Source organism: Chiloscyllium plagiosum, unplaced genomic scaffold (assembly GCF_037043375.1).
Source record: "Chiloscyllium plagiosum isolate Xiang-an unplaced genomic scaffold, Cpla_swu_hap1 HiC_scaffold_35, whole genome shotgun sequence".
Classification (NCBI taxonomy): Eukaryota; Metazoa; Chordata; class Chondrichthyes; order Orectolobiformes; family Hemiscylliidae; genus Chiloscyllium; species Chiloscyllium plagiosum.
In genome coordinates, this window is record NW_028270173.1 from 25819946 (window position 1) to 25846869 (window position 26924).

General features: G+C 43.7%; 1 protein-coding gene across 1 annotated transcript; it reads left to right on the top strand.

The window, feature by feature from the left end:
• The first annotated feature begins 15019 nt into the window (after positions 1 to 15019).
• On the top strand, positions 15020 to 25792 carry LOC148140478 (uncharacterized). Its single transcript, XM_087979425.1, has 5 exons — positions 15020 to 15159; positions 15899 to 16031; positions 19286 to 19411; positions 23078 to 23142; positions 25250 to 25792. Exons 2-5 carry the CDS (start codon positions 15980 to 15982, stop codon positions 25544 to 25546), a joined length of 540 nt encoding a protein of 179 aa, XP_087835551.1. The 5' UTR covers positions 15020 to 15159; positions 15899 to 15979; the 3' UTR covers positions 25547 to 25792.
• The last annotated feature ends 1132 nt before the right edge of the window (positions 25793 to 26924 follow it).

Sequence of the window (26924 nt, forward strand, 5' to 3'; positions counted from 1 at the left end):
ATCATAGTTGCCTGTGTGTGTCTCTCCTTCCAAAAGAACACGCAAAGACGGGACCCTCCGGGTCCGTCTTAACAACCGTTAGTATTTCATTGTAAGTCTGTTGAAATCGCATCAACTTGAATTATAAATGCCACTTTTCTTTTCACAGGTCTAGGTGACTCAGCTAATTATGTTGAATACTTTCCACGTTTGCATCAGAGTTTCAATATCCACTGGATTGTTTTGTTTGTAGTAAATGCGTACTGGCATCATTTATCGAGAGCATTTCCTTCAATCAAACATCTATTCTATTATAGAAAATATAACTTTTGAATAATTAATCTGTACAAATATTCAAACACTTAACACAAATCATGGTTATATGCTATTGCAGAATTTGTTTGGGTGTGTGTTAGGAACCGGTGTCATGATCGATTGTGGGGAGGTTTGATCAATAATGGTTAAGGGCTTAATGGCAGCAGTCTTTGGAGCTCGAGGGAAGACAGTTAACTCAATTGTGGAGTAAGTGTCATTGTATTTGGCTCATTGAGGAATGGTCTCTGTAAAATAAGGGGCAATTGCAGATGGAAGACTGAGACCTGATAATGAATGGAGGGGACTGGATGCACTGGGAGAAGTGTTCAAACAGGTCAAGGGAAGTCTGTCTAGGGATACATGGATGTAGATGAAATAGGGGATTGAGAGCAATCATCTAGGAGGAAGATGATATTTAAAATCAGGCCATTCCCAGGAGGGTTGTCCAAAACAGCATGACAGAACAATATATCACAGAGCCCAAGAGGCCAGAGACAGTACAGTCATTGATACTTGCTTTCAGGCTGAATGAGCAGGCTTTAGATTTCACATAATTGTTTCAGAATCTGTCGCTAATCTGGAAAGAAGCCTTTGCTTAGTGTAAATTGTATTCTTCCTTGTTATTTTTGTATTCTTGAACATTTGTGTTGCTGAATAAATGCTTTTTTCTCGATATGATTGCATGCATGATAGCTTCAGGTGACCTTCTTTGACGTATCTGCACATAAACTGACGTTCATGATCTTTTCTGAAATAGCAATATTAAGGCAGTGCACTAACATCATTAAGTAACTCTAAAGACATTCATGAGGATATGACATCTGACTGATCTGTAGTGAGATCACTCACAATAGATTCCAGATTGACAGGAATCCTGAGGGACCTTCTTTTGGCCATGCCATTATCGTTCATATTTAACAGTACATGTAGACTACGAGGTAGTCTGGAAATGCCTGAACATCCTCTCCGACAGGACAAACACTGTGTGAGGTACCACCTTGCATATCTTCTGTTACCAATTACTTGTGTATGAGGGACAGTGGATAGATAAGTTGCCCATTGTACATATCGTAGTGTGAATATCTGAGTGCTCCCTTGAAAAGTTATGCAGAGCTTTCCCTATAGAGATGTGTGGAATCATCAATGAATTGGCACTCCCACCAGTAAGTTATCTGTAGGCGTGGAATATTAGACTATCTGCAGTTCAAGAATCAGTAGCTTGTGAGAGATGAGCACTGCTTGGCTATTTTTACCAGTTTTGTCCTGGGCATGTTGGAGGAGGCTGCTGATCTCTCACAAGGGTGTGTGTTGACAAGGCCTTAGGTGAAAATTATACCACTGCAGACATTGGAACAGTGCAAGTTAAAATATATTTACAAAAGTGTTATGTCATTTATATAGATGTAATTACCCATGTGCCCTCAGTACACTTCCTTCTTCTTCATATCACTCAGAATAAATGAAGGTCCAATATCTGCAGCTAGTTTGGAGACACCCTGCTCGGTGGATGGTCTTGTTGACTTGGAAGTGTTTGCATAGTTTTCTGCTAACACCTTTGGGCTGCTGACAGTCTACTGCCTAGATGCAGGCTCACCTTCCTCAGCTTGTATTGCTGAAGGCTTGGGGATCCCAGGCAGTAGGAGGTCACGAAGCATTAACCTCCAGAGTGTCAAGAGAAGAACCTTCTTGAGTGCCTGTGTTGGCATCATCCTCACTGAGAGAATGGGAAGCATCCAGTCTCCTGAATGGAGGGGCAGCTAGAATGACAGAAAGATCCTCATTCCTTTCTTGTCTTGTCACTGATGATGAGCACCAATGGTTAAAGGGTCCGAAGGCAGGTACATGTGTACATCCAGCAGACAGTGAGTGTAGTGGGCTTGGATCTTCAAGGCAATAGCACTTTACACATGGAGGCAGCCAGGCACAATTTTATTTGGAACTTTGATTTTTGATTTGATTTATTGTAGTCACATGCATCTAAATACAGTGAAAAGCTTAGTTTTGTGAACAGTCCAGGCAAATCATAGCAAATGAGGACTTACAGACAATAGAGTGTTTAGAAAGAGCAAGGCACACAAGGTTACAACTGCACTGGAGGTGCACAGAGCAAGATCAACATTATTTGCAGTTAGAGAGATCCATCCAGCAATCTAATAACAACAGGGAAGATGTTGTTCTTGAATCTATGGTGTGTGCGTTCAAGTGTCGGTATCTTCTGCCTAATGGAAGAGGTCGTGGGAGTGCATTACCAGGATAGGAGGAGTCTTTGATGATATTGGCAGCCTTTTTGTGACAATATGAAGTGTCAATGGAGTCCATGGATGGAAAGCTGGCTTCTCTGATGGCCTGGGCTGTGCACGCAATCACCTGTAGTTTCTTATGGTCCTGGACAGAGCACTTGCCATGCCATGTTACACACCTGATCAAATGTTTTCTATGGTGCATTTGTAAAAGTTGATAAGGGTTCTTATGGACATGCTGAATTTCCTAAGTTTCCTGAGGAAGAGGAGGGTCTTCTTCGTTCAATCCAATTCACTGCAACAGGGAATATCTTCTGCCTGAGAGTCTGAGCATGTACCTTGTCTCTGGCAGCCCTCAGGGTCAGACCCCTGGGATATTCCTCCTCAGTTGAGACATAATGACTTTCCCATCAGGCTGGTCAACCAAGTCCAGGTTGCAAAAGATCCCTGTACACCTCCATCCCCCATCACGAAGGACTCAAAGCACTCCGCTTCTTCCTTTCCCGCCGTACCACCCAGTACCCTTCCACCGACACCCTCCTTCGACTGACTGAACTGGTCCTCACCCTGAACAACTTTTCTTTCCAATCCTCCCACTTTCTCCAAACAAAAGGAGTAGCCATGGGCACCCGCATGGGCCCCAGCTATGCCTGCCTCTTTGTAGGGTATGTGGAACAATCCATCTTCCGCAACTACACTGGCCCCACCCCCCATCTTTTCCTCCGCTACATTGATGACTGTATCGGCGCTACCTCGTGCTCCCACGAGGAGGTTGAACAGTTCATCCACTACACTAACACCTTCCATCCCGACCTCAAATTCTCCTGGACAGTCTCGGACTCCTCCCTCCCCTTCCTAGACCTTTCTGTTTCTATCTTAGACGACCGAATCAACACGGACATCTACTACAAACCGACCGACTCCCACAGCTACCTGGACTACACCTCCTCCCACCCCGCCCCCTGTAAATACGCCATCCCATTCTCCCAATTCCTTCGTCTCCGCCGCATCTGCTCCCAGGAGGACCAGTTCAAAATACGCACAACACAGATGGCCTCCTTCTTCTAGGAACGCAATTTCCTCCCCGACGTGATCAACGATGCCCTCCACCGCATCTCCTCCACTTCCCGCTCCTCCGCCCTTGAGTCCCGCCCCTCCAACCGCCACCAGGACAGAACCCCACTGGTCCTCACCTACCACCCCACCAATCTCCATGTACAGCGCATCATCCGCCGTCACTTCCGCCACTTCCAAACGGACTCCACCACCAAGGATATATTTCCCTCCCCTCCTCTATCAGCTTTCCGTAGAGACCACTCCCTCCGCGACTCCCTTGTCAGATCCATACCCTCCACCAACCCAACCTCCACTCCCGGCACCTTCCCTTGCAACCGCAGGAGGTGCAACACTTGCGCCCACACCTCCCCCCTCACTTCTCTCCAAGGCCCCAAAGGAAACTTCCATATCCGCCACAGATTCACCTGCATCTCCACCCACATTATCTACTGCATCCGCTGCAGCCAGTGTGGCCTCCTCTATATTGGGGAGACAGGCCGCCTACTTGCGGAGCGATTCAGAGAGCACCTCTGGGCCACCCGGACGAACCAACCCAATCACCCTGTAGCACAGCATTTCAACTCCCCCTCCCACTCCACCGAGGATATGCAGGTCATTGGACTCATCCACCGCCAAACCACAACAACGCGACGGTCAGAGGAGGAGCGTCTTATCTTCCGACTGGGAACCCTCCAACCACAGGGGATGAACTTGGACTTCACCAGTTTCTTCATCCCCCCTCCCCCCACCTTGTCTCAGCTGAATCCCTCCAGCCCAGCACCGCCTTCCTGACCTGCAGTCTTCTTCTTGACCTCTCCGCCTCCATCCTACTCCGACCTATCACCCTCACCTTGACCTCTTTCCAACTATCACATTTCCAACGCCCCTCCTCCAAGTCCCTCCTCCCTACCTTTTATCTTCTCCTGCTGAACACTCTCTGCTCATTCCTGAGGAAGGGCATGTGCCCGAAACGTCGAATCTCCTGTTCCCTAGATGCTGCCTGACCTGCTGTGCTGTTCCAGCAATAAAGTTTCAGCTGCAAAAGATACCAGTCAGTCTGTTGCTGGAGGGTGCAGAGGTCGCTTGGACAACCTCTGAAAGATCCCTGGCTTCCTCTAGCTTGAACTTTATTGCTGGAACAGCACAGCAGGTCAGGCAGCATCTAGGGAACAGGAGATTCGACGTTTCGGGCACAGGCCCTTCCTCAGGAATGAGCAGAGAGTGTTCAGCAGGCGAAGATAAAAGGTAGGGGGGAGGGACTTGGAGGAGGGGCATTGGAAATGTGATAGGTGGAAAGAGGTCAAGGTGAGGGTGATAGGTCGGAGTAGGGTGGAGGCGGAGAGGTCAAGAAGAAGACTGCAGGTCAGGAAGGCGGTGCCGGGCTGGAGGGATTCGGCTGAGACAAGGTGGGGGGAGGGGGGATGAAGAAACTGGTGAAGTCCAAGTTCATCCCCTGTGGTTGGAGGGTTCCCAGTCGGAAGATAAGACGCTCCTCCTCCGACCGTCGCGTTGTTGTGGTTTGGCGGTGGATGAGTCCAATGACCTGCATATCCTCGGTGGAGTGGGAGGGGGAGTTGAAATGCTGTGCTACAGGGTGATTGGGTTGGTTCGTCCGGGTGGCCCAGAGGTGCTCTCTGAATCGCTCCGCAAGTAGGCGGCCTGTCTCCCCAATATAGAGGATGCCACACCGGCTACAGCAGATACAGTAGATGATGTGGGTGGAGGTGCAGGTGAATCTGTGGCGGATATGGAAGTTTCCTTTGGGGCCTTGGAGAGAAGTGAGGGGGGAGGTGTGGGCGCAAGTGTTGCACCTCCTGCGGTTGCAAGGGAAGGTGCCGGGAGTGGAGGTTGGGTTGGTGGGGGGTATGGATCTGACAAGGGAGTCGCGGAGGGAGTGGTCTCTACGGAAAGCTGATAGAGGAGGGGAGGGAAATATATCCTTGGTGGTGGGGTCCGTTTGGAGGTGGCGGAAGTGACGACGGATGATGCGCTGTACATGGAGATTGGTGGGGTGGTAGGTGAGGACCAGTGGGGATCTGTCCTGGTGGCGGTTGGAGGGGCGGGGCTAATCTCCATGTACAGCGCATCATCTGCCGTCACATCTGCCACCTCCAAACGGACCCCACCACCAAGGATATATTTCCCTCCCCTCCTCTATCAGCTTTCCGTAGAGACCACTCCCTCCGCGACTCCCTTGTCAGATCCATACCCCCCACCAACCCAACCTCCACTCCCGGCACCTTCCCTTGCAACCGCAGGAGGTGCAACACTTGTGCCCACACCTCCCCCCTCACTTCTCTCCAAGGCCCCAAAGGAAACTTCCATATCCGCCACAGATTCACCTGCACCTCCACCCACATTATCTACTGCATCCGCTGCAGCCGGTGTGGCATCCTCTATATTGGGGAGACAGGCCGCCTACTTGCGGAGCGATTCAGAGAGCACCTCTGGGCCACCCGGACGAACCAACCCAATCACCCTGTAGCACAGCATTTCAACTCCCCCTCCCATCCACCGAGGATATGCAGGTCATTGGACTCATCCACCGCCAAACCACAACAACGCGACGGTCGGAGGAGGAGCGTCTTATCTTCCGACTGGGAACCCTCCAACCACAGGGGATGAACTTGGACTTCACCAGTTTCTTCATCCCCCCTCCCCCCACCTTGTCTCAGCTGAATCCCTCCAGCCCGGCACCGCCTTCCTGATCTGCAGTCTTCTTCTTGACCTCTCCGCCTCCACCCTACTCCGACCTATCACCCTCACCTTGACTTCTTTCCACCTATCACATTTCCAACGCCCCTCCTCCAAGTCCCTCCTCCCTACCTTTTATCTTCGCCTGCTGAACACTCTCTGCTCATTCCTGAGGAAGGGCCTGTGCCCGAAACGTCGAATCTCCTGTTCCCTAGATGCTGCCTGACCTGCTGTGCTGTTCCAGCAATAAAGTTTCAGCTTTGATCTCCAGCGTCTGCAGACCTCACTTTCTCCTTCCTCTAGCTTGAAGCAACATTGAAAGTATTAGGCACTAACTTCTTAGCAAAGGTTCACTTAGTCCTGAATAGTGCTTACATACAAAGGGAAATTAACAGTAGAAGATGAAAAAAACACCTCATGATCTAAGGAGGGAGCACTTAATTGACAAAGTTTGTTTTGATGGTGAGAATCTGATTTTTGGTGTCACGTCTATTGAAGTCATCATGCCTGCCATTATTCCCTCCAGCTTAGGGAGGGGAAGGCAGGATCCAACTGCTTCTGGGAGCAGGTGCTTCTTGATAATAGAATGAACAACAGAAGGTGTGCACAAAGTCAGCAGTAAGCCCCAATAGTTTGTTAGGTGACGAGAAAAATTAAAGGCTCTTCCCCAGTTCACAGCATATAAAACTAAAAAAAGGTGTATAATAAAACACAAAAAAAAGACAAAGCTTGTTTGAATGCAATGGAGTTTCACAAGATCAGGATACTTCAAAGACTGACAGCCAAGGCAATGCTGTATTTTGAAAGTGCCATCACTGTTATAACTTGGGTAACACAGAAGCTTATTCATGTTTATTAATGCACAGACAACTTTCCAGAAATTGGCAATGAAGTGATGATCCAATGGATTTTCTTTTAGATGTTGTTTGATAAATAAAAAGCTGCCAGGATAACAGAGAAAAAGATCCTCTCTCTGTGAGGGTATTCAGAAGATGAGAGAGCTTTTGTCAAGCTGTTGTTTCACAGCCTCTGATATACCCTATCTCAGATCGAATTCTTGACGACATATCCATATTGTTGTTAAAGACAATTGTTATTCTTGACAAAAGGGGGAAAATCATGTTGAGACTTGAAGTTATGACATTACTCTTCACTGAAAATTGTATTTCACAATGAACATTTTGAAATGTAATCAAATGTAATGCTATTGCCAGTATTCAGCTTTCCTAAATTGCTATTTAGCATTTTACGAACCAAAAGTTTAATGACTTCTGTTTTGTTTCTCTATTTGAACAATAGAAAAAAAAAGTTTAATGTGTTTTTTTCTGTTGTAATGGCATTGCATAGGGGGAACCATAGTATATGTTGGCAACTATAGAAAAAAGAAAGCAAAACATGCACAGACAAAAAGCTTGTAACAATTTAATTCCTGACCCAAGGTTATATTTCACAGTATCTTCTGTGTATTGCATGAGAGCAAGATGAAATAAGCTGTTTTTGAGCTGTTTTCATTAGAAGAACTAAAAGGTGACTGCTTGCTCTCACTCATTGCTGCTTCATTCTCGTTTTGAGCTTCTCTGCAAAATTGTTGTTGAGGTTAAAGGTTTTATGGTGTGGTTCTCAAGAAACATTGCTATTGATTATTGCCAACACTTCCAATAAAGATGTATTCCCTAGAACACAGCAGATATTGCTTCTTTTCATCCTATATCAGCCATGAGGAGAAAGTGAGGACTGTAGATGCTTGAGAACCAGAGTGGAAATGTGTGACACTGGAAAAGTGTAGCAGGTCAGCCATTCCTGATCAAGTGCTTATGCCCAAAATGTCGACTCTCCCGCTCATCGGATGCTGCTTGACGTGTTGTGCTTTCCAGTGTCACACTTTTTGACTCCATATTAGCCATTATCAAATGGCAACAGACTCAGTGAGGTGAATGACCCAATTGTGGTCCTAAGTCTTATGGTCTTATGCTGACCATTATGCCATTCCCTATCATGAAAATGTTTTGACTAATATGACCTGAAGATTTTCAAAAAGAAAGATTCAAAGTTCCAGGTAGTTATTAACATTTTGTTTGGTTTTTATTCAGTTGCCATTGCAAGGTGTGATGGGTTTGGCCAAAATTTATTGCATACTTCTAATTTTAGTTGGAGTGGCTTAAGACATAGGCAACTAGAGAAAGAAATTAATAGCCAACCACATTGCTGCAAATCAAGATCAAAAACAGGCCAGAAAGGGGAATGACAAGTTTTTTTATCTGTTGCATATTATTGCATCCGATGCTTCATTTTTAAGAACAGAACCTAGGTTGTTTTAATCATTTTAATTAATTAATTTTAAATTCTGTGGCTGCTGTAGTCGGATTTGAACTCATGTTTCAGTTCATTGCTCTGCTGCATTAGTTGTCCGGTATCCAAAACAGCTAAGTCACCACAGTTGCATTTTGATGAAATTGTGTCCAGACAGATTAAACTCAGAAGAATGTGGGGAATGTTGAACATTCAATCATGTTATTTCATAAAGAAATATGAAACTCTTAAACCTAAGATATTGATCTGAATCTTTATCCTACAAATCAACATATTCATAGTTCTGGGATGTCAGGTATGCTATAATTGTGATTATAATCACGAAGGGAGATAGGTCTGATTGCTGTAACAGTGGAGGAATGTACTTGTTGTTTGCCACAGAAGATGCCATTGTAAGGACTAACCCCCCCCCCCTCCCCACCCCCCCCCCCCACCCCACCCCACCCCACCCCCTCCCCCTCAGTGGTTTCAAGTTCTCAAACCAGGATCAGAGTTTGGGCTTTTTTCACCCACCAACACCACTGACATGATCTTCACTGTGCTCCATTTTGAAAAAAATTGTACGGAACAATATCAATGATGTGCATAGACTTTTTATTTCACTCCCACTATGTTTTGGCTTATTAACTGCAAGGACCCATGAAGAAGATCATCAAATTTGACTTCTTTAAGAAATGTATCCATCCTCCATCTACTACATGATGATGTGGAGGTGCTGGTGTTGGACTGGCTGGACAATGTTAAACATTGCCCTTGAATGAGCCATTTTCTTGGTTATTGAGGACTGGCTTACTGCATAGTCAACTAGAGAAATAAATTAATAGCCAACCACACTGCTGCAACCTAGAATCAAAAACAGATCAAGAAGGGGAATGATAGGTTTTCTTCTTTGTTGCAAATTATTGCATCAGATGCTTCATTTTTAAAAACAAAAGCTGGGCAGTTTTAATCATTTAAATTATTGATTTTAAATTCTGCGGCTGCTCTAGTTGGATTTGAACTCATGCCTCCAGATCATTGTTCTGCTGCATGAGTTGTCTGGCATCCAAAACAGCTAAGCCGTCACAGTTGCATGTTGGTGAAATTGTGCCCAGACAGGTTTAGCTCAGAAGGATGTGGGGAATGTTGATTACTCAATCATATAATTAAACAAAGAAAAATGAAACTCTTAAACCTAAGACATTAATCTGAATCTTTATCCTACAAATCAAAGTATTCATAATTATGGGGTGGCAGGTATGCTGTGATTGTGGTTAAAATCACAAAGGAAGACAGGTCTGATTGCTATAACTGTGGAGAAATCTCCTTATATTTTCCACAGAAGATGCCATTGCAAGGATTGTCCCCCCTCAGTGTCTAAAATTCTCAATCCAGGATCACAGTTTGACTGTTCCCACCCACCAATGCCACTGACATGATCTTCACTGTGCACCATTTTGAAAACAAATATATGGAACAATATCAATGACGGACATGGACTTTTTATTTCACTCTCACAATGTTTCAACTTATTAACTGCAAAGACTCATGAAGAAGATTCCTCAAATTTGACTTCCGTCAGAAATATATCCATCTTCCATCTACTCCATGATGATGTGGAGGTGTTGGTCTTGGAATGTGTGGACAAAGTTAAAAGTCAAAGAACACCAGGTTATAGTCCAACTGGTTTATAAGGAGCTTGTACTTCCAAAGAAGCCTGTTGGACCATAACCTGATGTCATGTAATTTTAAACTTACTCCATGCTGAACGCATTTACTGTCTTTTTGTTTAATCATTACTGCCAGTTATAAGACCTTAGAAAATAGAGATATAACAAGTCTAGCATTGCAGAAATAAATAAAAGTTCAGAACAACTTCCAACACAGACCAGTCTCCAGTCCACATTGGACTTTGGCCCCTGATTGCACCTTGAGTTTCATGAAGTTGGAACACAGCTTTGGAATTGCCTCAAGGCCAGGAGACCACATTGAGGTCATGCCAGGCCAAGAGAAAGCCAGATACTGCCAGATGACTGTCAAGCCTAGCCAGGAGTCCATTACACCATGCCAGGAAACTACTATGATTTAGAGACAAAAAACGATGCTGGAATCCAAAAGTAGACAGGCAGGAGGCTGGAAGAACACATCTAGCCAGGCAGCAACAGGAAGTGGGGAAGAAGGGTGACACCTGATACATTGACTTCTACACCTCCTGATGTTGCCTGGCTTGCTTTGTTCTTCCAGCCTCTTGCTTGTCTACCAGCAGGCAGCTACAACAGGCCGAGAAGGTCCCTCATCATGTCTGCACTGAAGTCGGGAGTTGTCGGAGGCCGGTAGTTGGTGGAAGCCAGGAGGGAAGAAGTAATAAAGAACATAAAGAGAAGAAAAGAAAAAGAATGGGAGGAGTGGGCGAATTCTGGCTGTAGTGTTCTTCTCCACCGCTGGAAGTTCTCTTCTCCATAGTGCACGCTTATTATTGCATCCAACCTTCAGTTACATATTCACAGGTATGGGGAATATGCACATCAATGGGAATCTTTTCAAAACACAAACTGTCTTCAGTCCAAAATCAAAATCACTCCAGCAACAGCCATTGGACTTCAGTATGAAAGCAGAGAAAATATTTTCCAAAAGTACCTTTACAAATCTTCAATTTCATCACTATTGTCTGGTCAATAATAAATTTTGTCTGGCCGACTTAGTTTCATGGTCCAAGGATCCCTCAAAAATCAGTAACGAATTACATTTACCTGCTGTTATAGGATTCCATTCACAAATATGGGTTAGCGTTATTTTATATGTTCCGTTTTTGACGTCCATTAATAATGATAGAAGTAACATGGTGGTTACAATGACCCTGTCAAAATCACAACACTGGCTTTGGTAAGGTCCTGCTTTCTAGATGCACAATATTTGTCTTGTTTGAATCAAACCATCCTGACTTGGAGCTAGGTGGCTATTCCTCCACTGTCACCAGGTCAAATCTTTGGAAGTCCCTTCCTTCGGGCATTGAGGTCACCTCTGCACAATAAAGACTGATTGGTTCAAGATTGCAGAAAACCACCACTTTCTCCAGGACAATTAGGGTTGGGGAAACTGGTATTCCTGATGAAGACCTTTTGCCCAAAACATTGATTTTACTGCTCCTCGGGTGCTGCCTGAACTGCTGTGCTCTTCCAGCACCACAAATCCAGAATCTGGTTTCCAGCACCTGCAGTCATTGTTTTATTGATATCACTGTGCCATTCCAGGAAGTATGGTTGCAATTTAGAGAATATAAGATTTCCAGGAACATCAACCAGATATTAAGCAGCGAATCTGTTTAACTTAACATGGCCTGTTGAGGAAATAATGGTGAGTTTGCATCTGGGAGGGAGATAATCCATTTGAATATAGGAAATCGTGCAGTGAGATCTATTGCATCCATTTCAGTGATTTTGGAATATATGTTGATAAGGGCTTGAAGAAGGAAGTAGGCACTGGAAGAGTGAAGCTTTTACCTCTTTTCTCTGATTTTGACTCTTTTCTGAGACTGACTGCTTGCTAAGGCTAAGGGCAGTGCACTGTCACACATGTACTTCATATTGTTTAGGTTAATTGCAACTGTGGGTTTCCTGAAAACTGGAAATACACTGGGAAGTTTGAAATCTATTGAAATATGATACACACTGCTTTGAAATAGAATGCGTTTCTAAGCTCAAACTTACTATGAAGTTTCTGGCCTTTAGTTGTTTTCTCCTGTGCTCAAACTGCAAACAAGGCCTGTTGCATATTTTTCAGTTCAAAATTTATTCTTTAATGACACAAGAGCCAGGAACACAGTGGATCCTGTGGTCTGTCAAGATTGCCCAGTTTGTGAGTAGTATCTTGGACAACAACTCCACTTTTCTGCATACAAAAACAGAAGTTGCTGGAAAAGCTCGTCAGAGTTGGTAGCATCTGTGCAGAAAAATCAAAGTTAACATTTCGGGTCTGGTTAATTTTGATTTCACTGCCAGACCTGCTGAGTTTTTTCACCAATTTCTGGTTTTGTTTCTGATGTACAGCATCCGAAGTTCTTTTGGTTTCCACGTCCCTGCATGCTCCCCATATCCTTGATTTTGTGAGTGTCCTAAAATGAGTCCATCATAGCCTAAAGCCTTTTCAAGCATTAAGCATCCACGGGATAGAGAATTCAAAAGACGTGCAATTATTTATATAAATGAATGTAATTTTGTCTAGTAGACCAGACCATTATCCCAAGACTCATTCACAGATTTTACATTTACTAACCAACGAGGCAATTGTTTTTGCCAAATGCCCATGTATGTTGAAATGAGATGATCTCTCATTCTTCTAAACAGCAGAAATATGGGCCTAAAGGATGTGGCATCAACTACAGAAAGCAAAAAATAAATACGATTACAGTTATGGCTTGTGCCATACTTAAGACCAAGCTTTTCACATCTATGACCAGACATAAGTTGTGGTCTCTTTGACTGGAATGGTAGCAAGACACAATTTTAAGAGTATTCCATTAGACATGTGCACTGTGGCTAGTAAACAGGCTCTGGATGAGTTGGGAGATGAGTTACTCAGCATAGAATCCCCAGCCTCTGCCCTGCAGCTGTAGCCACATTAGTTGTGTGTGCGGAGTTCAGTTCAATTCTTGGTCAATGCATTATCCCATATTATAGCTAACATTTCACGTTCCTCTTCAACTAGAATGTCTGTGTTGCTATTCTCTTTCTTGCAAATGGTGACTCATTTAGAACCTGCCAACAACTTCTGCATTCGCTCATATATTACTTATCTTTCAAATGCCAGCTGTGGAAAGCCTTAATTAGACAACAACTACAGCGCTGCGTTCAGTTTTCTGTTTTGTTCTAATGATAGCTGTTAGATTTCAAAGGGACTCTGTAGATTCAACAGAAAGATAGTTGAGCTTCAATGTTTAAGTGGTACAAGCATGCTGTGTAAATTTCAATAACATCCTTTCGATGCTTAAAAAAGTGTAGTTAATTTTATTTGTGATATAAAGGATGCATGCACGAAATAGGACAAAGAAAAAGACATTAGAAATGTACTAGATATATGTACTAGATGCACCAGACCAAAAGACATTATTTCCTAAACTGGGCAAACCTAGAATAGTTAGGCGCAACTTGGGCGTCCACGAATGAAATCCGGAAGTATTTTTTTCTCTCAGCAGTTTGGTTGAAACCCACAATGAAGCAAGGGCTATACTTAGACTGTAACGGTAGCTTAAGTGTGATGCCAAACCACTGTAATAAGTCCGTGCTGTTTACATTGTAAGCACACTCAGATAAATCATTCAGACCTCAGAGGATTTCACATAGCAAGGTTCTACAACTCACAATAGATTAATAAACCACACAAAAAGGGAAAGAAATATTTCGGACCTTTTACATGCTCGAGACTTGTAGAAGTGCTATGTTGCGCATTCTGGAAAGTGGAGCAGACAACGTTGCTCACTTAAGCACTCAGCAAGTCTTGATGCTGAATGCCATCCTCTGGCTCTCATTGTCTCTGATTCTGTGATAGCACCATTTCATTACAGTTTGCAAGTACATTTGCATGGAACATACTGCAACCAGCTCATGTAAGGTTTATAAACTATCAAATTAAATCATCCTGACTTGGGTAAAATCATCATGGCTCCATCTTAAAGCAAGAATATATTGAAACTCTCACCCTCGTAGGACTTTGGGTTACCTTTGCCCGTAGTTGGAGCAAAAATGCAGGATAAATGTTCACCATTAATTTGTCTAGGGAAACTCAGGAGAGACAAAAAGCAATGGCGTTCTTGCCCTCTCTATCTCGGCCTCTCCCTCCCTCAGTGTGGAGGTCTTTTGCCTTTTCCAAGGTTGCTTACACATGGCTCGTTCAATTAACCTTGAAAGAAACAGGCGTGGAAGTCAACCTCAAGACCAGATAGGAGGAGGATTAAAATCGCCTAATGAGTTTTGCCCTAATGTAGTCAGTTGAAGTAATCAAACGCCCATAATCCCCAGAACAAATATCAAACAGAATGAGTAAAGGGAGGGGGGCGGGGGGTCAAATTGATGCCACCAAAGCGCAATACCCCCCCCCCCCCCAGTATCAAATGAACATGGATGGCCTGATGGGACCTGGATGGGAGGGTGGGGGATGGAATTTCCGCTGTCCCTGTTAGTTTCCTGAATTTGCAAACAGGGCGATAGACTGTCGTTCCTGGAGGGACGATTGTGAGTGGTAACTGTGACCAAAGAGGGAATAGAACAATGTCAGCTTTTGTAAATTGACCGTTAACTCTTGCAGCTCTGAGACGCAAAATCCGGTTGGGTACTTGCTCAAGGGCGATGAAGGGACGGGCAATAAACGCTGGTCCAACCAACGACGCCCACGTCTGTCTCGTGAAAACCAAAGGTAGTTCTCCAGTGCTGACCCAATGAGTGAGTCTCTGGTCTGACGGTTACTTGTGCAGGACATCACCATTTTGCTCAGAAGAATATCGTCAAAGGGGCGAACTCTCCCTCCTGGAGATGTGAGCTGACATCAACTCGGGATCCAAACAGCCCACCCTGTGGCTGTCGAATGATGCTGAGTAAGTCCCGTGGCGGCTGGTGTGCAGATACACATTGTGAATTCTACTGCTCGCTTTTCCTGTGTGCGACCAAACTCCCGCTCTCTGCAAGTCCTTTACCATATTATTCGACAGCACATTGATGGCCACTGTAAGCGGCCACATTTTCCTGAGCTTGTTCGCCATGAAATAGTTCAATATTACGAGTAAACGACTAATGCATATTATCCTTACAAACGGTTGGAATCCTGTCATCAATAACATTGGTGTTGTTAGTTCTTTCTTGTTTAACCGCTGTCTTTATACGCAGCGTTGTGAGAGGATGCTAAACCGGCCGCGTGTTTAACAACAGGCTGTGGGTCCTCCACAGAACTCCTGCAGGTTGGAATATTTAAAATCGTTTACTGTATCGAAACAACCCAACACGTCCAGAGAATGTATCTAAAATATGCATTTTCTCTTAGATGTAAATAAAATTCACCCATCATTTGTTTAAAATAAGTCAGTTTCTCTGTCAGTTGTTTAGCAACTGAATGAAACCTGCAAAAGAAGGGGAATTGGAAAATTGGAAACAACTTTCCATACTGATAAGTTCGTATTGCTGTAAAATGCGGCATTTGAAATTGACTGCAATGCAAGATGAATAAACTGGCAGAATCTATTATTTCACATTTCGTACAATATTAAATTCTGATGTAAATTAAACTAACTGTATGTTAGTGGAGGCAGTTATCCTGTGTTGAAATACTCACCATTTTAGGAAGTTTTCCAGAGGTGATGCAAATACAGACAGAGTGGAGACTCCGGACAGCATAACCAGACCTTCCAGCACAATTCAACAATGCAAAGCACAACTGTTGGCAATGGAAATGAAGATATCCACGCACTTCCAGGTAATGAGTCATAGCGATCTAAACATCGAAAGGCCATTAGTCTCATCTTGTCCATGCTAATCAAAAACTACCGCCTAACCAGCTAATCACATTTCCCTTACTTACCCATAGTCTTGTGTGCCTTGGCATCTCAAGTGCCTATCTAATTACTACTTCAACGTTATGTGGGTTCCTGTCCATCGCACTGACAGGCAGTGAGTTCCAGATTCCCAATACCCTCTGGGCGAAAAAAGCTTTTCCTCACATCTAACTGTAAACCTCCTGCATCTTGTCTTAAATTTGTGCCACCTGCCCTCCATCAGCCACCCAAGACCGTCTTGAGCACTCAATCAAGACTTTTTTTATTGCCTACACATGATCCACATAACTCTCTTCATCTCAACCATCTCCCTTCTCAGTCTTCTCAAATCTAAGGAAGGCAACCCGCAGTCTGTCCAATCTCTCTTCATAGCTGAGACTCTCCAGCCCAGGCATCACTCCGGTAAATCCCCTCTACACCCTCTGTCTTGCTGTCACATCCCTCCTGTAAGTAATGTATTGAGATGAGCGTGACATCTTCATCCCTCCTTTTATTGCGCAGTATCTTAAACCCATTGATACCAATTTGGGGACTAATATTTTAAGAAGGAAATCAAGAATTCAGCCATGGCGTTATTAAACGAAGTTTTAAATTACCGAGCAAAAACGCCCTTTGCATTGTTTTCAACAAACTTCTGTGTTAGAACTTCAAACCCGTTTTCTCAAGTTTGGTTTGGCTGTCCTGAATCCATGTTAGCTATTCGCAATTCACCCAAACTTCTCTCAATTCCTGTTCACCGATTGTCTTGTTACTTTTCTGAGACCTCACGTCCCGCTAATGCTGAACTGCCAGAGAAGTCTTTGTTCACTCAACGAATTGCTGTCATTTTGAAGAAACTCTTTGGAAAGGTGGCGGGAGAGAATTTGAAATATACTTTAAAGACAAAGGAAATGCAGAGTGATAGGAAATGGTGAAGAGGAATGATGAAATAAGTGGACATTTCAAATAACTAATAAAACCGATAGGTCCCGTTCTAGAATGAGCGGTCCTATGAACAGCCATGTTTTATATTTAGGAGTCAAGAATAAAAGGTAATTTTCGTCTATTAGGACCTTTCACTTCTCGAGCAACAAAATAAACATATTTTGCCATAAACATCTTTCTGATGTATATGGTGTAGGTTTGCTCACTGAGCTGTCGCTTTGATATGTAGACGTTTCATTACCTGGCTAGGTAACATCGTCAGTGGCGACCTCCAAGTGAGGCGTGATGGTAGTGAGACATGTATTGGAGACAGCAAGTGTAAACGCAATGTTGAATTGCAATTGTGGAAGGAGGCTGCAGTGGTGAAAAAATGATTTGGAGATGCCGGTGTTGGACTGGGGTGTACACTAGCTTTGGAGCGACGCTCCTTCATCGGGGTGACAGTGACTATCACCTGACGAAGGAGCGTCGCTCCGAAAGATAGTGCTTCCATTTAAAACTGTTGGACTATAACCTGGTGTTGTGTGATTTTAAACGTGGTGATAAAAACCTTAATGAATTATCCACGGTAATCTCCGTCATCCATACGTGTCCCAAAGATACTGACAAAGTAGATAAGATTCAATAAGAGGTTAGAACCTTAATAATGTTACTTATTTGATGTCCAGTATTTTCTTACTTTCTTGTTGTTCAATACAGCGATCTTCCAGGACTCTGGAGATTTCTCTGCGCACTGTGAAGAAAATTAAGTACTTTCTGCCCTGAAACATATGTATTTGCTGCAAGGTTTGTGAAGGTTTGTAGCTCAGGTTGAGGTTTAGGGAGTAGGGTTGCTCGCTGGAAAATACTCGCAGCTCTGGCAACATCTGTCCTGAGAGAAGCACAGTTATGGTTCAGACCCGAATTCGTGGTCTGTGAATGTTGATTTCCAGTATTTACCGATGTTATTTCAAATTTGCAGGAAATGCAATATTTTGCTTTTGTTTTCGCATGCCTATGAATTAATATGGGCAGCACGGTGGCACAGTGGTTAGCACTCCTGCCTCACAGCGCCAGAGACCTGGGTTCAATTCTCGCCTCAGGCGACCTCCTGTGAGGAGTTTGCACATTCTCCGGGTCCTCCGGTTTCCTCCCACAGTCCAAAAATGTGCAGGTTAGGTGAATTGACCATGCTAAATTGCCCATAGTGTAAGGGGCAGGGGTAAAATGTAGGGAAATGGGTCTGGATGGGTTGCTCGTCGGTGTGGACTTGTTGGCCCGTTCCCACGCTGTTAGTAGTCTAATCTAATATGGTGTGCAAGACTTGATGGAGACGCCGAGCTGTGCTCGTATTAGTTGCAATTGACGCCTGTAAGTAATTCTTGGTGTCCTATCGATGTTAGTGTGCGGCTTTCTACAGGTTGCACTATAGAACTGAGGTCATTTTCTCCAATGAATATGAATAAAACGGTCCAAATAGATGAAAATTACTCTTGGCTCCAAAACAAATATAGGACCGCTCATTCTAGAATGGGATCTTTCTGGGTTTTTTCTTAGCTATTTGAAATGTCCACTCATTTCATCATCCCTCTTTACCATTTCCTATCACTCTGCTTTTCTGTTGTCTTTAACGTTTATTTCGCATTCTCTCCCACCACTTTTTCAAACAGCTCCTTCAAAATGACAGCAATTCGTTGAGTGAACAAAAACATCCCTAGCAGCTCAGTTTTTCCAACTCACACCCACTTTCTCCACATTCCAGTGTCTGCATGGGTCGAAAGGCCTCCTTGTGAATTGCCAGTTCTGTGGTTCTATGATTCTATGATACTTGTGCGTCATATTCCCATTTGACAGAGGCTTTGTTAACCCAACCCGGGCTGAGAGCCCGGCTGCCATATGACTCCATTGTAGCTGGTCTGGTAACCCTTATAAACTGTATAAATTCCTTTCTTTTGTCGGGAATTATATTTTCCTGATTTCATCGCTCGTTATTTTAACAGTCACCTTAAATTATGAACTCTTGAAGTCAAGTTTTAAGCTCATTCATTTTAGGTATTGCTATGTAAATCTAGAATTGCTACAGTGTCGATGCAGGTCATTCGGGAAGTCTCCCCCTTGTCCCTTTATTCCCACGGTTTCAACTTTGCCAAAAACCTACCAGACGTTGTTCTTTTTCAAAGGTAAATTTTGCGGTATCCTTTTATGCCTTTGAAATAATTCCTAGTTTGGAGATTTTCAAGCGCCCTCGGTTTTAATCACAATTCTCTGGCAGGAAGCGACTTCGAAGAAAGCGGGGACTGGCTGGTTCGGAATGCAGTTCCCATAAACATCATTCTGGGTTTTGCAATCGGCATCGTGCTGGCGTGTTGCTGCCTCTACCTCTTTAAACGGCGGATCGGTGAGTGATTTGCTTTGCGAACCATATTCCAGGCCCCGGCTCCTGGGTGGAATCAGCCTAAAACTGCAACAGTAGGACATAAAGGGATTTACTCTTTTCTTTTCCCTTATGAAAATCAACATGTCTTGGGTGAGCTGTGTTTTCCCAATGGAGCTGTGCATATCAAGAAACACAGAAACATAGGAAATAGGAGCAGCAGTGGACCATTCGATTACTTGCGCCTGCTCTGCGATGCAATATGATCATCATATTTGATCATCAGGCTCAATACTCTAATTCCAAATCCCCTCCCGCCCAATATCTCTTAATCCCTTTAGTCACAAGAACGGTATCTACCTCCTTCCTGAAAACACAATCTTTTGGCCTCACCGCTTTCTATGGTACTGAATTACGCACCTATCTCTGTGTAAGGATTATTTTCCTCATCTGAGACCTAAATGGTCTATTCTTTATCCTTAAACATCTTATCCTTAGAGCCCTAATTCCGGACTCCATCACCCATGGGAAACCTCCCAGCTGTATCCAGCTTGTTATAATTTTATAGGTTTCTATGAGATTCCCCCTCATTTAGTTGAAGTACAATGAACTGAGTCCTAACCAACTCAACCTCTCCTCATACACCAGTCCTATCACAACTGGGACCAATGTGGTAAACCTTCGTTGCACTCTACAGCAAGAGCATAGTTCCTCAGTTAAGGAAAATTCCTCAGTTAAAGCAGGTGTGCCTTAATATGGTTTGATGTGAAGGAGCATCCGATAAAGGAGGAGCGCTCGAAAACCCAGTGCTTTCAAATTAACCTGCTGGACGATAACCTGCTGTTGTGTGCTTTTTGTTTTACCTAATACGGTTTCTTGCTGCATTTGAAATTCATGTTCAGAATATTGGTGTGAATTATTATCGAGCGCAGCTCTATTGACAGGGCCAATTGCAGCATCCCACTCCTATTTTTTTCTTCATAAAAGATAACTTTTTCATCTTATATAAAAGTCGCTCCGGCACAATCCAATCTGTTTGTACTTCCAAGAACCATTGATCCTTGGGTTGATCCTTTTGGGCGCCTGGGAGGGAACATGTAAGCGGTAGTATTCCCATATATCTACTGACCTTGCCCTTGAAGATGGCAGGGGTCACTTTGGAAGGTGTTACTGAAAGATACCATAAATGCTTTACCACAGGGGTTCCATACACCGCCATCAGCACAAAGGCAATTAGGAATGGGCAATAAATGATTGTCTAGCCAGAGACACCCTCATCCTGTGAACAAATAAATAAAACAACATAAAGGGCCTGTTTCCACGCTATAATGTAATCTAATCTAATCTAAAATCTAACTGAAATCGAATGTGCTTCTGTAGAAAAAGTGCAGCAGCAACAGCTCATTAAGTCGTGCAGCGTGATTGAAGATAAACCTAGTCCAGCAGGATTCTTCTTCTCGCGTTGCGAAGAAGCATTCAATTCAACTCCAAATATTAACTCAGTTTCTCTTTCCACAGCAGCTGCGTTTCTCCGGCATGTTTTTTTTGTTGTTTTTTTTAAATTTTAAATTGCTAGAATCTGCAGTATTTTTTGTTTTATTATTATTTTGCTTTAGTGGAGACTAACGTATTATTTGTAATCTAGGATTGATTGCTCTGATATCTCCAGAACAGTCAAACTTACCCTTTGTGAAAGTTTTGCCTGCTTTATTACTGTCAAGTCTGTGCATTATTTTACTCCAGCATACTTCTTACAGTTTTGGTGTTTTTGGGTGATGTAATTCACTTTGTTCAAATCTAGTCTGCATTCTACAATTAATGACAGTGTGCACTTAATAAATATTAATTTGTTTTTGGATTTGGATGTCAAAATGGAAGCTGATGCGTGACCTGTGAAGTTTTTCTTTGACGGTCAGCAAGTCCTTCTTGAACAGTGAACAAAATTCAATTTATTTTAGAAAGCAACACCTGACCTCACTAGTGTCATTGCAACAAGATATTTATACTTTAGGGTTATGACGAGAAAATAAACAGATTAGACCATAAGAATTATTTTTGATTCAGAAGAATACAGCGTCAAACAAGTTGATTTTTTAAAAAAAGTATAGAAAACACCAGAGCTGAGTTCAGAAGCAAGTTAGCTTTTGTGTCCCTGGAGAAGAACCTGTTAACTTAACTGAAGGACTTATTTTGCAAAACTTCAACAGGAGGAAAGTTTGATTAGAAATCAGCAGATTATTAGAACTGAGAAAGTATCAGCTCTTGAATTTATGAAAGACTTGTTTTTATTGGAACTCATCAAATTGTTTCTATGGTCTACAGTCAATGGCAAGGCCATTATAAAGAATCATTTAAGTTGAAAGAGGAGTGTCTTTCTCTGCACATGAGCTTGTAATCAACAAACAGTTTGAAACTTTATTTACTGAGTGTTTTAAGATCATTCAATTGCCTTCAATTTTCACATAACTTTTTTAAGATCTTATTTTGTGCAGCAAACATTTGGTCCAACTGTTAAAAAAATGGTGTGAATGCATTTCAATGACGAGCAATCAACTTTGACTGCACACTCAGGCACACTTCGGACATAAAACAAACTGAAGAGATCAAGACATTTTTCGCGGGAGCACAGGAGGTCGAGGGGCTAACGTTATATGCGTTACTAAAATTAGCAAGGGCATAGACAAGGTGAATAACAAAAGTATTTTCCCTCGGGTGGCGTAGTTCAAAAGTAGGCGCATATTTTTAAGGTGAGATGAGAGGTTTAAAGGTGAAATGAGGGGTAACTTTTTTTTAACACATAGTGGTTTATGTGTGGAATCAACTGCCAGAGGAAGTGATGGATGCAGGTGCAGTTAAAATGTTTAAAAGATTTTTGCATAAGTTAATAAATAGAAAAGGTTTGGAGGGATTTGGGCCAAGTGCAGGCAAATAGAACTAGTGTAATGTGGGAACATGTTTGGCGTTGATTGGTTGAACCGAAGAGCCCGTATCCATGTTGTATGACACAGCACACATGCGCAGACATAAAGCACACACAAACACACAACACGCCAATAACGCACATGCACAATACGCACCGCATCTAACACATCTGACGCGTACACCACACACATGGCACACACCCACGCAAACATACCACACCCAGACAAACTCACATCATACACACTAATGTTCTATCAGGCTATGTTTAATTATTGGACCTGCCTTGTACAATAGCATCTGAGAGACGGTGAGGACCGCACATTCTGCAGATCAGAGTCGAAAAATGTGGCGCTGGGAAAAGCGCAGCTCGTCAGGCAGCATCGGAGGAGCAAGAGAATCGGCGTTTGGGGCTGACCTGCTGTGGTTTTCAAGCGCCATACTTTTCGATAATAACACCCCAGTTTAAATCATAACACGTCTTAAAGTGATAGCAACTGGATGAACTATGTATACTGGGGGGGAGGGGGGAAATCAGGAATTGCTGGAATAATTTAGCAGGTCTGGCAGCACGCGTGGAGAGCAAGCGGAGTTGTTGGAGTCCAGTGAGCCTTCCGAAGGCGTTAAAATGATACACTGGCTACGGTTTAAACCCTATCCCGACAAATGCAGAGGTGTTATCATAACTATTTAATTTATATGCAGAGAATGGTTCTGTGAACGCGTGCGCCGAATGTTTTTAATCTGGTGCCCTCTTCATTTTCCTTCCAGATGCTTGCGCCGATTCGATCTGCCTCAGACATTCTCCCGGGCTAAACCAAGAGCTGTCGCGCAAGGTACTATGATAATTCTTGATTTTTTTCTCTCTCTCTTTAAAGCTTGTTTGATTTAATTGCTGTTTTTGCTGGCTCTTGGGTCTAAGATGGGACTGCCCGCAACAAGGAACCGCTTCGCTGCTAATCTAAGATTATTCTTATTATAAGTAACATGTTGGGATTGGTTCTTCTATATGACACTGGGGCAGTACAGAACAAGGAGAAAGGAATTTAACAAGGAAAATTTTCGAAGAGGCTAGCTGTTAAGAGTTTGAATTGTCAGCTTTCAAACAAAAAAACACAAATTATTGGAGGAGTATGTTCACTTAACTTGACGTGGGAAAGGGTGGATGTCGTAAATCAAATCAGCACGAGATCAGTAGAAGATTACTGAAACATGTTTAGCTCAACTTGAAAGATCTGACTCCTTGCTCTGTTTGAAAGAGCGAGAGAGGAGGGTAATGTCCATCAAATCCTTTAGATGATTAGCGAATTGAAACGTCAAATCCAAACAATCTTTTCCATTTCTGATCCCCGTTTTTCAGTGTTGAAATATAAGATCTCAGAAAACCCGGATACTGGGAAGGGGTTATTGGAATTTTGGAAGTTTACTCCAGTTTATACAGAAACTTTGTAATATCGGTATTTGGAATTGAAATGTTTTCTTTCAATTATTACGGCTCAGCACAATAATGCTACCAGCTTACTTAGGGCTGAAGGGATAGTGTCAGCCATTTGATCCACATATGGAAATGTGTTGCTGGAGAAGCGCAGCAGGTCAGGCAGCATCTAGGGAACAGGAGAATCCGCCCGAAACGTCGATTCTCCTGTTCCCTCGATGCTGCCTGACCTGCTGCGCTTCTCCAGCAACACATTTCCATCTCTGATCTCCAGCATCTGCAGACCTCATTTTCTCTTCATTTGATCCACATAGGTTGGCATGGCACAGAGTAAAAGTAAAATGCAAGGCTAATTAGGACTGAGTGACAGTAAGCTCTAGGGTTGGAAAGGCGGAGTTCCGTGTATTCTAAATGCTGAGGGTTAGGCTGGCAATGAGTCAGATTAATATCCACGGGCATAATGATGCCGTATGATCCTCGCGTTAACATGCTATTCTGTTGCATTCATGCTGAGAGTTGGGGTAGGATTCTGTCACTCAATTGCTTCCTCATATCGTGCTATCCAAACTTGCCTTCCCCATTTATAATGAACATGACAATCCAGTTGCTGCAAAACCAAACCATAGCAATTAGATGTCACCGGATAGACGTGATTCGGAGATGCCGGAGATGGGTCGCTCCGAATTAAACCTGTTGGACTATAACCTGGTGTTGTGTGATTTTTAACCGGATAGACGGGTCGCGTCCACATTGCCTACCCTGTTGCGGACTTATAATGGTAAACAGATTTTTAAGCAGAAGTGGAATCGGGAATGATGATGTGGAAGATTATCAGCTCAGCCGTGGTCTCAGTGAATAGTAGAGCGCTATCGATGGGCCGAATGGCCTAAATCTGCTCCCACGTGTTATAGAATCATAGATACCCTGCAATGTGGATACAAGCCATTCGATCGACCCCTCTGAAGAGCATCCCAATATGCTGCCCTATCCCTGTCATCCTGTATTTCACACAGCACCAGGTTATAGTCCAACAGGTTTATTCAGAGACAATAGCTTTCGAAGCGCTGCTTGTTCACCAACCAGCTGATGAAGGAGCAGTGCTCCGAAAGCTAGTGCCTCCAAATGAACCTGTTGGACTATAACCTGGTGTTGTATGATTTTTAACTTTGTCCACCCCAGTCCAACACTAGCTCCTCCAAACCCTGTATTTCCCATGACTAACCCACCTAACCTGCACAGCCTTGGACACCACGGACACCTGACCTGCCCAGTTCTGGACTTTTGGCCGTATGTTCTAATAATATGAGTATTCCTGTACTAGTTTAATTAACATTTGATTGTTTTCGCTTTGGACAATCGATTCACAAATTATCTGGATTTCAGATGCAGCGAGTTCTCTATTGGTGTGGGGTGAGGGGAAAATTGCCAGGGCAGTGGTGGTGGGGACAGGACCAAACGCGGCGGGGTTCTGTCAGCGTCCTTCACAGCCTCACATTATTTTCCGATAGGCTGGCCACTCTCCTTCACAGGGGTCTCGTATTGTCTACGCACAGCTGAATATCACGATATTAGGCGAAGAAGCACCTGAACATCCACGGGCAACTCCGACGAAGACGCACTCAGAAGACCTGGGACAGGCTGGGTGCTGTTCGTCAGCTTTCCCGACGGACACGCACGGAATTTGCTCTGGGGCCGAACAAAGACATACGGAGTCTGCTCGGCAAGTCTCCTTCAGACATCGCCCAACAGATTTCTCGGCAGAGGGCGCATGTGAATATGCTTCAGTCTGCAAAACGAGCGGTTAATCAAAAACTTCAATAATTGGGCTCAATCGTAAACAAAATGACAATCGGATGAGGCACGATTTATAATTCTGGTTCCCAATTATAGATTGGAATAGATGTCGGAGTGTACTTTTGAATTATCCTAATTAGATTAGATTCCCAACAGTGTGGAAACAGGCCCTTCGGTCCCTTAAGTCCACATTGACTCTCCAATGAGTAACCTACCCAGACCCATCTTTCTCTGACTAATGTACCTAATACTAGGGGCAATTTAGCATGGCCAATTCACTTGGCTGCACATTTTCGTGACTGTGGGAGGAAACCGGAGCACCCGGAGGAAACCCACGCAGACACGGAGAGAATGTGCAAACTCCAAACAGACAGTTGCCCGAGGCGGGAACTGAACCCGGGTCCCTGGCGCTGTGAGGCATAGCCCTTTGGGGCTCAAGGCCTGGCAGTCCATCTGAAATGTTTTTGCATTAGGCCTATTTTTCCTATAGAGTCATGGATATGTACAACATGGAAACAGACCCTGCACTTGAACTCATTCAAATTGACAAGATATTCTAAATTAAGCTAGCCCATTTGCCAGCATTTGGCCTTTGTCACTCCAAACCCTTCCAGATCATGTGCCCACCAAGGTGCCTTTTTTAAAATATATTTTTAAGCTTCCTGTACTTTTTGCTCTGTTCAGGGGTCGTTTAGAAAGGACTCTTGTTCAGGAGTCATGCCAGGGAGTTTTAGATCCTTAAAAACATGATTCCATTTTGGCCTGCCACTCCTCACAGCCCTTGGATTGGTATAACTTAGAGTAAAATCCCTGGGACGCCACATTCATCTTTTGAGAATCACATGCCAGGTTCCCAGGCCCTTCCCTAATCGCCGTAATGGCTTGTGGGGCACTCCTTTTCCTTGCGAGAACTGCAAAGTACCTGTCTGGCCTGTCACCATGCTCTTATAACCTTTGCTTTGTAAAAGCAAGCTCCTTCTTTGCCATCTGAGTGAGCACGGAATTTAATGCAGACTGCAGCGCCATAATCCTCTGTAGTTTGACCAATGAAGGTCTGTCAAAGTAAGCCTACTCGGCTGCCTTCAACCATGCTTCAAGGAAACGTTGCTGCCCACCCTTCTACTGCTGTTGGAAATAACTAACCCGCTGCCAAAGGCTTTGGCAGTTTCCCAAAGGACGGATGGATGACCAACCTAGCCGAAGTTGATGTCTAGGAATGTCCAAAATTCCCTAGAGAAATACTCCCCAAACTTACTATCCTTAAGGATAAAGGGATCCATTCGCCAGTGCATCGAACCCACTGTAACATCCTTAATCTTAACCATAAGGTACACTGGAGCATGATCAGAGATGGTAATATGACAAATCATACAAGATGCCATCAAATCC

What these genes read in the sequence shown, in the direction of transcription:
- LOC148140478 (XM_087979425.1), top strand. Translation starts at nt 15,980, where the DNA reads ATGCAAAGCACAACTGTTGGCAATGGAAATGAAGATATCCACGCACTT. An exon ending in AGATATCCACGCACTTCCAG is followed by an intron (nt 16,032 to 19,285) that starts GTAATGAGTCAT and finishes ATTCTCTGGCAG; the next exon opens with GAAGCGACTTCGAAGAAAGC. An exon ending in ACCAAGAGCTGTCGCGCAAG is followed by an intron (nt 23,143 to 25,249) that starts GTACTATGATAA and finishes ATTTTCCGATAG; the next exon opens with GCTGGCCACTCTCCTTCACA.